General features: G+C 38.0%; 1 protein-coding gene across 1 annotated transcript in view; it reads right to left on the reverse strand.

Moving 5' to 3' along the window:
• Nucleotides 1-6,511: 6,511 nt before the first annotated feature.
• oprl1 (opiate receptor-like 1) overlaps nucleotides 6,512-14,325 on the reverse strand; it is a 118,147-nt gene continuing 110,333 nt past the window's right edge. The window contains 2 exon segments of the mRNA XM_067528031.1: nucleotides 6,512-11,841; nucleotides 11,843-12,354. Of these exon segments, the coding sequence (XP_067384132.1) occupies nucleotides 11,803-11,841; nucleotides 11,843-12,354 (551 nt within the window). The 3' untranslated portion in view covers nucleotides 6,512-11,802.

Here is a 14,325-nt window from a genome sequence, read left to right on the forward strand (position 1 = left end):
CAGGAGTACAGGGAGATGCAGCATAAGGTTAACGTAGAGGTGGCAAAGGCCAAACACAGAGCATAGGAGGACTTGTATGTTAAGTTGGACAGTTGGAAAGGAGAGACAGGTTGATGAGGCAGAGACATAGAGATGGGAAGGATGTGCAGCAGGTTATGGTGATTAACAATAAAGATGGAAATGTATTGACAGGTGCCAGGAGTGTGATGGGAAAATGTAAGGATTATTTTTAAAAAGTTCATGATTAAGGAAAATTAGAGAGAGCAAAAAGGTGACTGGTGTGGAGCAGGAAGTAGGAAAGATTAATAGGAGTGAGGAAAGGCAGGTCGTCCTGAAGACATACATGTGGAGGTATGGAAGTGTCTAGGAGAGGTAGCAGTAGAGTTTCAAACTAGTTTGTTTAGCAAGATCTTGGAGAGTGAGAGGATGCCTGAGGACTGGAGGAGATGAGTACTAGTGCCGATTTTTACGAACAAGGGAGATGTGCAGAACTGTGGCAACAACAGAGGAATAAAGCTGATTAGCCAAACAATGAAGTTGTGGGAAAGAGTAGTGGAAGCTCGGCTATGGGCAGAGGTGAACATTTGTGAGCAGCAATATGGTTTCATGTCTAGAAAGAGAACAACAGATGTATTATTTGCTTTGAGGATGTTGATGGAGAAATACAGAGAAGGTCAGAGGGAGTTGCATTGTGTCTTCGTAGATTTAGATAAGTGTATGACAGGGTGACCTTGACACCAACAACCCGCAATTTAGTTTTTTACTGTGAGTTCTTGTGAGCGTATATACTATGTGACTGGGTGATGGTCACTATACATAACGTGTTGATATTAACCTATACTGCTCTTTTTTACTGACAGGAGAAATCAATAGTAAATAGTTTTTCCAGCAATTTCACAAAAATACATTAAGTAATAAAAGCTGCTAAAGTAATTTTGGTCATTTTTTGTTGTATTAATTATCAGTGAACCTACTGTGAATGATGCAACAAAACAGGATTAATGCTTTTGCTGCCAATTGTTCAAACAGCTAAAGGTGAAGAGGTCACTCACAGCAGTGTGACAATAGGTGTAAGAAACACTGGTGACTCTAAAGTGACCACAAATTACCACACTGATGAATCTGGCAATATTCCCTCCTGGTCAGTCATGTGTTTGCAAAGTCGTGTGGAGGTCAAAGATCAAGATGTTGCTATGGAAATGCTCTCTTTTTCATGTATCAGCAGATGGATGAGAGACATTTCTGACTGTAATGGTCATGTCGGTCCTCAGGGGAGCACTCCAATGTGTGTGTGTGTGTGAGAAATTACTGTATAATGACTGTGCTCTTTTAGGTGCAATGTATATTACTGAATGTGCTGTAAGTCTGTTTCACGACATTTAGTGTCATTACAGATTCCAAATTTTGAGCACTATTAATCAATATCTCACTTTTCTATTGATAAAAGAACTTGTTAGCCAATTAGCTAGTCGTTTCAGTTTTATGGCCTATTTACTGTCTTGGTCTCAGAGCTCCTGCTTGGCAGTGATAGGCAGTGATCTGCTTTAAAAAAGCTCTGAAACATTCACTGTACATTACATACCCAGCCTCCAGAAGCAGACCGTCAAAGGCATGAATTTCTAGAGAACATTGTGGAGTATTTAGCAGTTAAAGAGAAAGGGCTCTTTTCCTCGATGGAAACCGAAGCCGATTTTTTCAGGGAGACACAACCACCATGTTTTAACACTCAATGTTCACCAGATTTAAGACCTGCCTAAACAGCTTAGTTAGGCATGAATGTCTTTCTTTTTGATCCTCTTTCTGTCCGCAGTGTCAATAAAATCAAATAATGCAGGCTTTACAGTCTACAGACTTGACAGACAGATAATTTTGTAAGTTGGCCAGAGGCAATCTAAGTGGTTGCTTAGGGCCATATGGCTCATTATGGAGCCCCCAATGTGGTAATATTTATTTTCATGTTTCATTCTTGATTTTAGGCAGCATGGTGGAGGAGAGATTAGTGCTCCCACCTTACAGCTAGAAGGTCCCTAGTTTAAATCTAGGTACTGATAACATGTCTTCCCTTTCAAGACAATATGTCTTCAAGCTGAAAGCCACACTATGTTACATGGATCTAATAACTTTGGTATAACACCAATTTTGATTTTATGTGGACTGAATGTTAACACCTGCTGGATTGCAGGCTTTGATGCAAGTCAATAAATACCATCAGCGTGTTTCATCCGTGTGCTCAGCTATAGTTGTAAGCAATGAAGCTAAGTTAATGAAACTAATAATTCAGCCGGTGGCGGAGTGTTTTCATCCACCCATCTATTACTTAAATGCTTATCATGTTCAGGGTTGTGGATAGTGGTGGAAAACAATCTGAGGAGGAGGAGAATGTGGACTCGCAATTGTTAATGCAGGGGTGGGTTAAGGTGCGCACTGATGCAAAGGCGCATCTTACACACAGACACAGACACACAAGGACACACACACAAAGAGACACTCTGTGGACATGCAAATTAAAGTAGAAAGAGTGAGAGAAAAAAAATTGTCATCATCCTGCAGCACATATGCAACCTACTGTATATTTTACTTACTATGGTTATGTGGCTGCGTTATTTTTGTCTAGCTTTGCTTTTTATAATTGACTTTTTTAAATAATAGTGGTGGCAAAAGTCTTTTTTTTCTAATTCTAACATAAAATTGGCAAAAAACATGAGTGGTCAGCACTCACAATATGGCCAAGAGGCACTAAATGTTAATATCTAGTGTAATAAGAAGTTAAACTAAACCAAAACCCTGACCATCTACAGGGAATGAGTAAGCCATGTTTGGGAATGTTTGGGTAAAGAGCAGTTAGCCTATTGTACACAGTCTATTTTCAGAAGATTTACAATATTCATAGGCAGAAGTTCCAAGCAGGCACTTTGGATAAAAGCATTTACTAAATGCACAGGTACAGGTAAATGAAAAGGAGAGAGAGAGGTAAAAGCGGACTAAAAAGAGCTGAGTGAACAGAAATGTTTTGTCATGTGATTAATGGGTAAAAAGAATAGACAAATGCTCTTAGAGGAGGAGAAGAAACAAGTATAAACAATCAAAGGAAGAAAAAATGGAAGAAGAGGGAGAGGCGTCAGTGGGCATGGTGGAGACAGGCAGAGAGAGGTTAGAAAATGGATAGAGTTGAGTAGTTATGTAAAGTCAGAGGTAAAGAGGAGGAGATGGCAGTTAATGGATGCAGGCACTTCTATTGTACCATTCGCAGGACACTTCAGAGAGATTTGTGAACAAAGGTTATTTAAATGAATACAGTTAAAGTGCAGGCAGAGACAAAGGATATAAACACAAAAATCATCTACCTGTGCGTCTTATTTCTGTTTAGTCTCACAGGCTGTGTACATGTGTGGAACCTCTCCATGTACCCAATTGTACTATGAATGTGCTGTGCTTCTAGAGTTCAAGAATCCATCTGCCCAAGCAGTAACTTATGGGAAAAGACAAGTTGACCAAAGCTAAGTTGTGTCCAGTCACGCCACTTTCATTTTGGCCAAAAACGGTAACTTGAGCAAACCACAAACTTTTGTTAAAGCTTTTGTGAAGGAATGCAGATATACAAAGCGTAATCAATGAAAAAATGAAATTTGATACAGAACTAGCCTCTCAGGTAGAATCAGGCTGATCAGGTAATATGAGAATATTTTCCGAATGTAACCATGCAGAAATAAGATCAGATGAGATAAAGATAATGAATGACCTGCCCTCTTGACTTCATTTACTTGCTTTTGTCATTCTGTTTCTTTTTTTGTGCATTAATTCGCTAAGTTGAACAGCCGATCAGAGTGGCCTCTCTCTCTCCAACTGCTCTTGATTCAACATTCTGAATTGGCTAAAAAGCTGCCAACAGGGCTCTGAATAGTTCCACCTTTGCAGTCAATACTGCTAAAACTAAGCTGATGAATTCTAACCGATGGCCTGACATTGTGCCAAGGCCCCAAAGGTTCATACTTTGGGTAGCACAGATGTACTGATCTGATCTCAAGGCAGTACGTCTATTGATTTATTTCTTACTTTCTGTCCATACGATTTATTTTTCTGAAAATGCAAGAGCAAGGGTGAGGTGTATACTAATTATGTTTGGCTTTTGTGAATTTAAGTCTAGATTTACCAGGAATTACTAGGAAGGGTATGATCAGAGGACAGCTGTAGCTCATTTGGTAAAGCAGTTGTTCATGGACCACAGGGTGAGTGTTTTGATCCCAGGTCCTGGCGATATGTCAAAATGGGCAAGGACTAACAATCCACTGTGGCCACCGTGATCTCAGGGGATAAGCCAAAAAGGACAAAAAAAAAAATCTAGGAAGAATATAATCGTAATTAATATTCCCTAATAGAGACCATGGATAGTGGGGGAGATTTCTTCTCAAGCAAATGTTAAATGTTTAATAAAATGTTTGTTTGAGTGACAAATGTATGTTGTATGTTTGTAAGATCTGCCACTTTTAAGTCATAAAAGAATACTAGAGAGACCACCATGACACTGAAAGCAGCAATCTGAAGCATCCACTGTACAATAAATACACAAATCTAGGACAGAGCCAAAGGCTGAAAACAGCTGACCTTCAGTGCTGAAAGACTGACACAGGGCAATTGCTTTACCCTTTTTCATTTCTACTTCAACATCCATGCCCAGGAACTTTCAAAAAAACCTTTGAAAAGGTCCAAAATTTCATGAAATACTTTCAGTGCAATCACTGTGTCCTCTGGGTACATTGTTCTACACACATAATATAAAGAATTCACAGATTGGTGGTCTGTAGCTTGTAATTGTTTTTCCAGTCAGTGGAGCTTTCGGGGGACATTTTTACTATGCAAGGGTCTGAGGACTGAAGATGTTATATGTTGAACAGATTGTAGAGCAATGTGTAATATTGGGCTACACCAACACAATGGTGTTTTATGTGGTTTGTATGGATGTAGTATTTCTATATTATTGTATTGATGTTTTTAAATGTTTATGTCTATAGTTCTATGGTTTGTATGGTTTTTTAATTCTAGAAGTGCTTCTCTCCATGGCTAATAATTACCATTATTGCTGCAAGACATTTATTTTATCCTCGTTCAAAAGGTTTGAGAATGTGCCTTTGTGCGTCACTAAGTATTGCTAGTTATGTGCCTAATTGAAGTCTTAAGTTTCACAGACCTTGGCTACATACATTCAAATGCATATAATTTTGCATATTACCAATCAATATTGCTTCTCTTAGTTTAGTTATTCCAACTACTTTATTGTGATGATGTTCAATTTTTGATCCATGTTATCTGTGTATAGAAAATGAAAGAAGAACCTAAATCAAACACCACCTTAATCATAAAGCATCATGTTGTGGTCTTACTTTGTTGAAAGAGTGACTGGTGCATTTTATAAATACGATGGCATCACTAAAAAGGAGCATGAAACTTCATCTAAAGCCTGCAGACATCAGGCTAGTACTATGTCAGCATGTCAATTTGGAGGGCAGTGAACTTCCCCACTTGTGTTCCTTTTTTTTTTCTAAACAGAACACATGAATAATCAAAGAAGCAACAATTAGCGAATTATACAGAGCTCCATTTAGCTGGTTATGTTTAAGGGTCTTTGTTTTATATACTGCCATACTGCCCCTTTAGCCTCTTTCACGTCAGAACTATAGAAAGATTTCCTGAGCATAGGGTCCAGACATTGTCCAGACTTTCCATTTTACACATGTCAGACACAGACTGCCCGAGTGAGAAGAGTGCACACAGGAGGCACAATGAGATAGAAAAGTATGCTACAGTTAACAGTGTTTTGTTTACAGCAAAGTGAATCCATGTGTCTAAACAAAGAGACACTTAGGCAGTTGCTGATAGAAATGTCAATTTTCAGTCGTTTTAAATCCTAATGACAATTTGGTACCTCCAGGTAAAGCCTGGAGAAGATCAGGATTCCAGGGCAGGTGTGAAAGAGGCATCTGTCATGGCTTCCTGAGAATAGGATCACAGTCATTAGTAACACCTGTGCTTGTCTTACTTTGACAAGTCAAAATGCTGTAGAAATACATTTTGCAAAAAAAAAAGTCTATAAGCAATTAAAATATAATTTACCTAGTGCACTCTGCTTCAATTCAATTCAATTAAATTCAACTTTATTTATATAGCGCCAATTCACAACAAAGTCATCTCAGGGCACTTTATAGAATAATAATATGCTAATAGGTTTGGGTTGTGGGCAAGTGTCGAAAATATCTTTGTCAAACTAGCTTCTTAAGGGATCTTAATTTTTTCAGTCTTCACTCTTCATCTAGATAAAATACTTCTTTATAAAATGTGTTTTCTACAACAAATTCTGTATAAAAAAAATTACACAATGGCCATTGGTGTTTTTAAGTTAACATTACAATCACACTTTTGATTTATATATTTATACTGCAAACCATAGCAAGATGAGCACATTTGTGTTATTTAGAGTGCATCTGACAAAAAGTCAAAGGTAAAACAATAGTTTATACATAGCCATCATTTATTTATTAATATCATATGCAGAGAAAAATATACAATTTAAAATTCAAGCTTCAGCAAAAAATCTCTATGCATTGACAATAAGCCAGCTAGCATGGTAAGATTATGAAGTTATAGCCAGAGTCATGTGATGCAAACAGCTCTGTCACCTGGCCCCATTTACAACTAATAGGCTATTCAAATCAGGCTAGAAATAGGACATGATGGACATACTTTAACAGATATAATTCGAACCAGCAACTGGGGGGATTGGTGGACAACCACTCTACCTCCTGCGCCACAGTGCTCCAATAAGAGGCTAAGAAACTACTTCAGGCTTTGTGATCACAGTCTGTGTGAGTGTGTAGTTAAAAAAAGTTGAGGTGGGGTCAAAGAGATGGAGCTATGGCTGCAATAACAACAACAAAATGAGTTCCCTAACTTTCAAGCCCTAGGAACTGTTTCATTTCATGACTCAGGCAGCGAGTAAAATGCAGTCCACAAGTATTACATAGATTTCAGACAGTCTCCCACAAAACAAAAAACACTAATGCAACAGTTTTTATATTTTGATAGCAATAATAGCAATAACAACAACATCAACATTGTATGGTTTTTTTTCTTTCTACATTTGGATTTTCATCAGGTTGTTCACTTGACATTCATGTGGTCTGTAAAATGTAAACGAATGAAAGGAATCTCCCTGCGCTCAAATGCATGGAGGTAACAATAAGTAGGCCTACTGTCATGGGTGTCAAACGGTCTATTTATACAACAAGAATACCAAGAGAAAGAGGTCAGATGTTAAACGATAATCAGAACTATGTTTTAGACTTAAGTGTAATATTATACTATACGCACTCTTTATTGTTAAACAAAAATATGTCAGCGTTTTGGAGTCCTCTGTGTCCATTTTTGCTACAAATAACACTGAACATTAATACAAAATATCATTGTGTCCTCAGTTTTAACAGTGACAGTTAAGCACAAAGAGCCTCACAGCAGCATTATAGCACGTCTTAATAAAGTGTAGAAGCTCAGTGACCTTGATTCTTCAACCATTGTTTCCTACACAAAGTCTGCCAGGTTGTACAAAAGACGACCAGTATTTATAAAACTAACTCAGAACAGAACAGGCCAACAAGTATAGTAGAGGTATGTCAAAAATAAAGTTCCAATCCCACTTTTTTATAATGCTAACACCTATGTTTACAGCTAATAATGATTTGGAATGGAAGTCCTTTTGAGGTTCCCACAAATATGATATGAATAGTCATGTGTCAGTCCTTCTCAAGTAAATGACCAAAAATAAATTATCTGGGAGTTTGTTTAAACTGCTTTGAATGTAAAAATATGCTATATAATATTTTATATTAATTCAGACACTGGTTTAGGTTTAGCTTATTTTATTGCTGCTAGTTAGGTGAAAGTATCAGTGGGGATGTAACTTGGGGCCTGGGACAGCCTATTCATACATTATTATGCCACTGAATGTCTAGTTATCAGTCCACAATTTTGTTTTGGTGGGTCACCTTCTGTCCACTGGCATAGGTATTTTGAGCAAGAAGCAGTAATTTAGTCATCTAGTGGACATCTGGACATCTAGTAGCCATAATATGACATCCCAAGAGTGGCATTTAGTGATTTATTTTAGAGTTTAAAAAGTCTTTATTGGAAGGTGGTTGGGGTGGATGGGTGAGTGACAAAACACAGGACTTTGACATGAGAGACACAACTTTGCGTCCAGTTTGTTTCTGAATTTTTACCCAACCAACAATGTTTCTCAAATTATTCTACAGAAGACAGGCCTCTTAAATGTACATTAAAATATAACAGATTGACCTTGTCATTGAGTTAATATGGCCAATTTTTAAAGCCAAAATCACATCTATTCTTAACCCATTGTAAGGTCTCTTTCAGCAGTAAGAGTTGGCTATTTGTGAATGACAAATGTGTAAAATATTGCTGGTATTGATATATGTAATTTAACATAACTTGTGTACTTATTTAGAACTCTGGTCCATCTTTGAGTGGAACTATGTTTGGAGTGTCAGCCTATAACGTTTAAGCTTTCACCCCCTAGTGGCTACGGCATAATGCACACTTAATACTGTTGAATTCAATGTAGCATGAGTCTAGGTTATACAAACATTAAAACAAATCAAAAAAATAACTTTTAAAATGATCTATATTATTAATAGTCAATATTAAAGTATTCAAAGCCTTTAAAGCTTAAGACATCTATTTTTAGAAAATACAAAGTCTTAATTGACATATCCTCCTTCCTGATGACTCCTGTTCTAAGATGTTTTAGAAATACAAATCTAGACAAATATAAACTAACAGCAAAGCACCAGTAAAAACTAGAACATGTTTTATCCAGCCAGAGAGCGAGCTTCAGTAATAGACTTCACTTGATATTTAAGGCAATGTAAATTCATAGAATTGTTTCTCTCAAAAAAAGGAACCAAACTTAAGAAAATGATCACAATTATATATAAATACTGCAGAGAAGCTGCAGCAAAGAGGATAAACTTTTCTGACAGAGATTACTGTAACTAAGAAAAAACATTAGAATTAACAGCAAAAATGTTGTGACAATAAATGGTTACAACATATTTTTAAATGGATTAAACTGAAGATAAAATAAAAGAAAAAAAACAAGACAGTTTAACCAATTAGACCAATCAATTAAATCAAGAGAGACAAATATAACATTAAGGGGGCAACAACCCTAAAACAGAATCCACATGTTAATTCTTAAAGCATGGATGGTTTAACAAATACTACAATGTTTAAATTTAACATTAAATCTGATTTTTTTTTTTTTTCGGAAATGAAATTCCCACTTTTAGGATAAATGAAAACTACTGCCAATAAAACTAGTAATACAAAGATAAACAAAGTCGGAGATAAACTTGTAATTAAGAACATATATAAATATACTTGTTGTATTTTGTATTACATTTTTTTTTTTTTACTTTTGTCCTGTTTGGGATTTAGGTGTGAAATATGGGTCTCAAAATGTCATATCCAACGTACTATATCTAGACCATGATAATACTATATGTGATTTCTGTTTTGGGGTTGATTTCCACCTTAAGACACTTAGAAGAGAGAGAGCCCCTTTGTCCCTTGGAGTGGAGTCAGTGCACCATGACCCCTTTCTCCTGCTTTGCCACTGTGGTGCTTAGAGTAACGATTCCTCCTTGTTAACCCCCCCACCCAAACTCATAGGGTGTTCATATCCCAACCTCAAAATATGTCAAACCCAGAATTCACCACCAACATTTCTAAACCCAACCCTGATCCTGATTAGCTACAGACCTGGGAAAAACAGCACACCCAGATGTGTCATTTTAAAAACATCTGTAATTATGAAGAGGTATCTGTGGAAACTTAAACACATGTAAGCATATGTCAGACCTTTTATAGTAGCAATGGATCAAATGTAATGGCTGAACAAATAGTGGCCTTCTTTTTAATCTGCCAAATAACACATGTATCTAAGCAAAGTTTGGTTATCACAAGTCCAAATCCATCAAATCTGTGTGTATTCAGTTCACCCTGCTGACTTGGCTTATCAGCTCTTTGGAAACAGCAAAGAGGGGGTATGCTGGGTTGGTCCAGACCGACTACTGGTGCCTGAAAGGGTTGTTAGCTTCACCTCCAATGCTGCAAAACCCTTATATTTATTAGAAATAGAATTGGCGTGATGGAGGGCAGAGGATGAAGGCATGAGATGCACTGAGCAAGAGGAAGTGGTATAAAACCATAGAACCCTAACGTACACAATTTGCAAGTCAGTTTATAATCACAGATTTGTTGTTAATAAATCTGGTAGCCATGTTTCAACACATGAGGATTGTTTTTTCTTTTTTCTACAAATTCTTGACCACTATTTTTGACTGACTTTTTGTCATCAGACATTTTGTATGTTCCCTAAGTGCTCGAAACTAATAATCGAACCAGTTTTTACAAATGTAATGTTTTGCCCAGGTCACATTAAAAGTACATGTATGAAAAACCTTTGAAGTCCTAGCTGCAGATATGATGTTGGAACCCTTAAATACAGACTAATTGACATGTCATGTGTCACCTACCGCAAACAGGCACTGTCAGTTGTTTTGTGTCCTACAACACAACAAGAACACACGGCTTAAGACCTGCACTGGGCTTTGCCTAAATGCTGATTTTATTGTTGAGTGCTTTTGGCTTACAATGCTGCTCCAATAAAAACGTCCATGTGACCCATTCTGTATTTATAGACACGGTTTAAGAAATATTGTTCAAGACTAGGTAACTTCCTTTGTACAGTTTCAATTATCACATTACACTTTGTGTGTCCATTTCTATTATAATAAGAGCAGAGCAGCATATGACCATTATATAGAATTACACAGGAGCCATCACAAAAGAAGACTCCATATTAAGATCTATATTCAATGCTTCCCGGCAATCATTATAGAAAGTTCTTTAAATCAAAACATCAACTTCTAATAATATAATAAACTGCAGTGAAAGTGTTAATCGTCTCACAATTTCAGAAAGCTTTACTCTTCAACAGTCTATTTTGTCGTCCTTAAAACCAGATAGCCATGATCCATGCTATCTAATAGTACAATGTTTATATTCTATCTAGGAGCAGTGCGGCTTTAAAGATTGGGTATCTCGGCTCCTTGATTATATCACCAGTTGTTTATACACTCTCTCCAAATGTCTAGCTCCAACCCAACTTGCATAACCACGTGGAAGGTTAGGCATCTTTCATGAGATGCAGCAACTGGATATCAGGCCCAGTTGCCAGATCCAGTTTCTGTTTGTGAGGCTGTTGTGTTCGGAGCTTCAATACATTTCAATTAACACTAGTTTTATATTTATGTTCATGTCAGGTAGCTGGATCCTTAAGTCTTAAGGTTCCCCAAAAAGCTGTTGACTTGTTGCCCCAGTGGAATTAGAGCTATGGTCATTGAGCTACTTCCACATGTGGCACTACCACCTATCCAGATCTCCACCAGCATTTTTAGCCAAACGTTCAATTTATTCCATTTCCTTCCACCCATATGAACCCCCATTGTGGCCATGTTTATCATCAACATCACTAATCCTAAATTCTTTTCCTTTCAACTCCATCCTCTTCATCTCCCTCCCCCCCGCCCCAGGCCAGTCTTCTAGTTGGAGGGCGGGAGGGCTCGTGCCGCTAGAGAGCTGTAATCTGAGTCAATTCAGTGTTGGAGTTCCCTCTCCCCTGCGCCTCTCCCCTCTGTGTGGGGTCTACCCCCACCAAAGGGAGTTCCACGCCTAGTCATGCTGGATTAGGCGTCCCACCTCCAGGCCCCCCACCATCTCCAGCTTTGCAGCTGTAGGCTGCCGCAACCTCTCTCGCAATGCTCCTCATCCTGCCCGACTGTTGGGTATCGAGGCGAAATGGGGATGGATGACAGAACTCACGGAAGCAGCGCTTGAAGTTCTCATCCAGGAATGCATAGAGCACAGGATTCAAGCTGCTGTTGACATAGCCCAGTGCAATACAGAAGTGCATCAGAACCAGTGTGAACAAGCTACTCAGGTTGAAGCCCAGCGACTGAGCCAGGACCATGATCTGAATGGGCGTCCAACAGACAACAAATGCTGCCACCACAACCAGGACCATCCTGGTGATACGCCGCAGGTTGCGATCCTTTTCTTTGGAGCCAGACAGGATGCGGACACTGCGCAGACGCTTGACCATCAGGCTATAGCAGATGCTGATGATAGCCACAGGGATCAGAAAGGAGAAAAGAAAGACACATGTGCCGAAGACAGGATCCCAGTGACTCCTTGGTTCAGGTAAAACCACAATGCATTCAACGCCTAAATGCAATAGAGAGAGGAGAAGCAGAGAGATAAAAACAAGTTAGAAACAGTATGCAGCTATAAAAAATGTAAAAAGGGAGTTCAACTAAACTGCAATCACAATATTGCTTCTTTTCCATGTAAATGTTGATCTTGGACCAAAGTAGAACACCCCCGTTTTTTTTTAATAGTGTTATTAGAATAGCACCTTGGTTGAGGTTAGGCAAAAAGTGTGGTCTGGTTTAATACGGAAAAATTAACTTAAGACATATATTAAACTAAATTATAACGATACCCAAAGTGCTTCTTTTGCCGAAACCACAGATGGGACTGTAGTGAGAGTCATGTTCATTGTATGCCCACCTTACGTCTAAACCACCTCCTGGAGGCTCAGTTTCATATGCTAAAATAAGGTTGTATTTAAACAAAATCCACGCACTTAGAGTATTACATTCCTTACATAAACAGCAGCAGTTGAGTTGCATGGGAATGTAATTTTTAGCATACATAGCTGTACAGTGATACACTACAGTACATAAAGACTGGATGCAGGACAAAAGTGCTACAGTTCTTTCATAAAATATTTTTTTTAAAAAGACAATGATGTGATATTCGTACAATTACATTATGTTGTATTTCTACTATTGCTGGTTATCATAGTAAACATGAAAGTGTTTCAGTTACTGATGTTAGCACCATAGAAAAACCCTTTATTAAGGTGGCCCTGAGAGCTCAAGCACTGCATGTCTATTTGCATGTGAGAAAACACATGCAAATAGAGAAAGCACAAGCGAATATACAAAAACAACTTAACCAATTTAACAACACAGGCCCAGCATTAAGAAACGCGCTGCAAAAAGGCACAACACAACCTCATTGAGAAAAGTGCTGCAAAAACCCACGACACAAACAAATGAGAAAACACGCTGCAAAAGCCACAAGACAATGGGAATGGCTCTTGTAGCAACTAAAAATACATTTAAAAATCTAAATGTCAATCACTTTTGAGTGTCCCATGGAAATATAACTATGAAAGTTGTCTACAACAGTTCTTCATGTAGCCATTATTAGCCTTACAGTTAGCCTTTAGCTATATAACTGGCATCAAATGCTGCAATACTGATTTCCATTCCAAACTGGAATAAAACCTACTTTGCATATTACAAGGAACAATATTAATAGTAAATGGTCTACACTTTTCTATCTATTGGTACTCAAAGCACTTTACAATTCTTCTCATTCACCCATACACAATCAATCACAACCACAATCGCAATCTCAATCACTCACACATACTGAGTGGCGACTGTGGCGCAGGAAGGCAAAGTGGTCATCCACCAATCCTGCATTTGTTGGTTTGATCCCTGGGTCTGCTGGTCACATGTCGAAGTATCCTTGAGTGTTGGCCTTCATAGCAGTTCCCCCCATCAGTGTGTGAGTGTGTGAATAGGTGAATAAGAACTAGTGTAAAGCACTTTGAGTGCCAATAGGTAGAAAAGTGCTATATAAGTGCAGAACATTTATCAATATGCATTTACACTTACACATTGATATGGAGTGCCAAACACTTACCAGGAGCAACTAAGTTGGGGGTCTGTGTCTTGCTCAAGGACACTCTGACATGTAATCGGAGTAACCAGGGATCAAACCAACAACTGTGGGATTGATGGAGAACCACTCTACCTCCTGGGCCACAGCCGCCCAATGTCTGAGAACTAATTTATTCAATAAAAATGCAAATTACTAATGTAGAATGGGCAGCAATGCTAATAATAAAAAGGTACAGAAGAATGGGGAAAGAAGAAAATCCGAATTTACAATAGAAAAATGAGGGGGGGGGTACAAATCAGAAAAACATTTAAAAGGATTAAAGTACAATGACAGGAAATCAGTTTTGACAGGGAGACTGGTTTAATTATTTTTTATCATTACTGTTTGCAGCTAAAGAAAGGTGAATAGAAGAGATGAAGATAAATACGCATCAACCTA

Source organism: Channa argus, chromosome 13, assembly GCF_033026475.1.
Source record: "Channa argus isolate prfri chromosome 13, Channa argus male v1.0, whole genome shotgun sequence".
Lineage (NCBI taxonomy): Eukaryota > Metazoa > Chordata > Actinopteri > Anabantiformes > Channidae > Channa > Channa argus.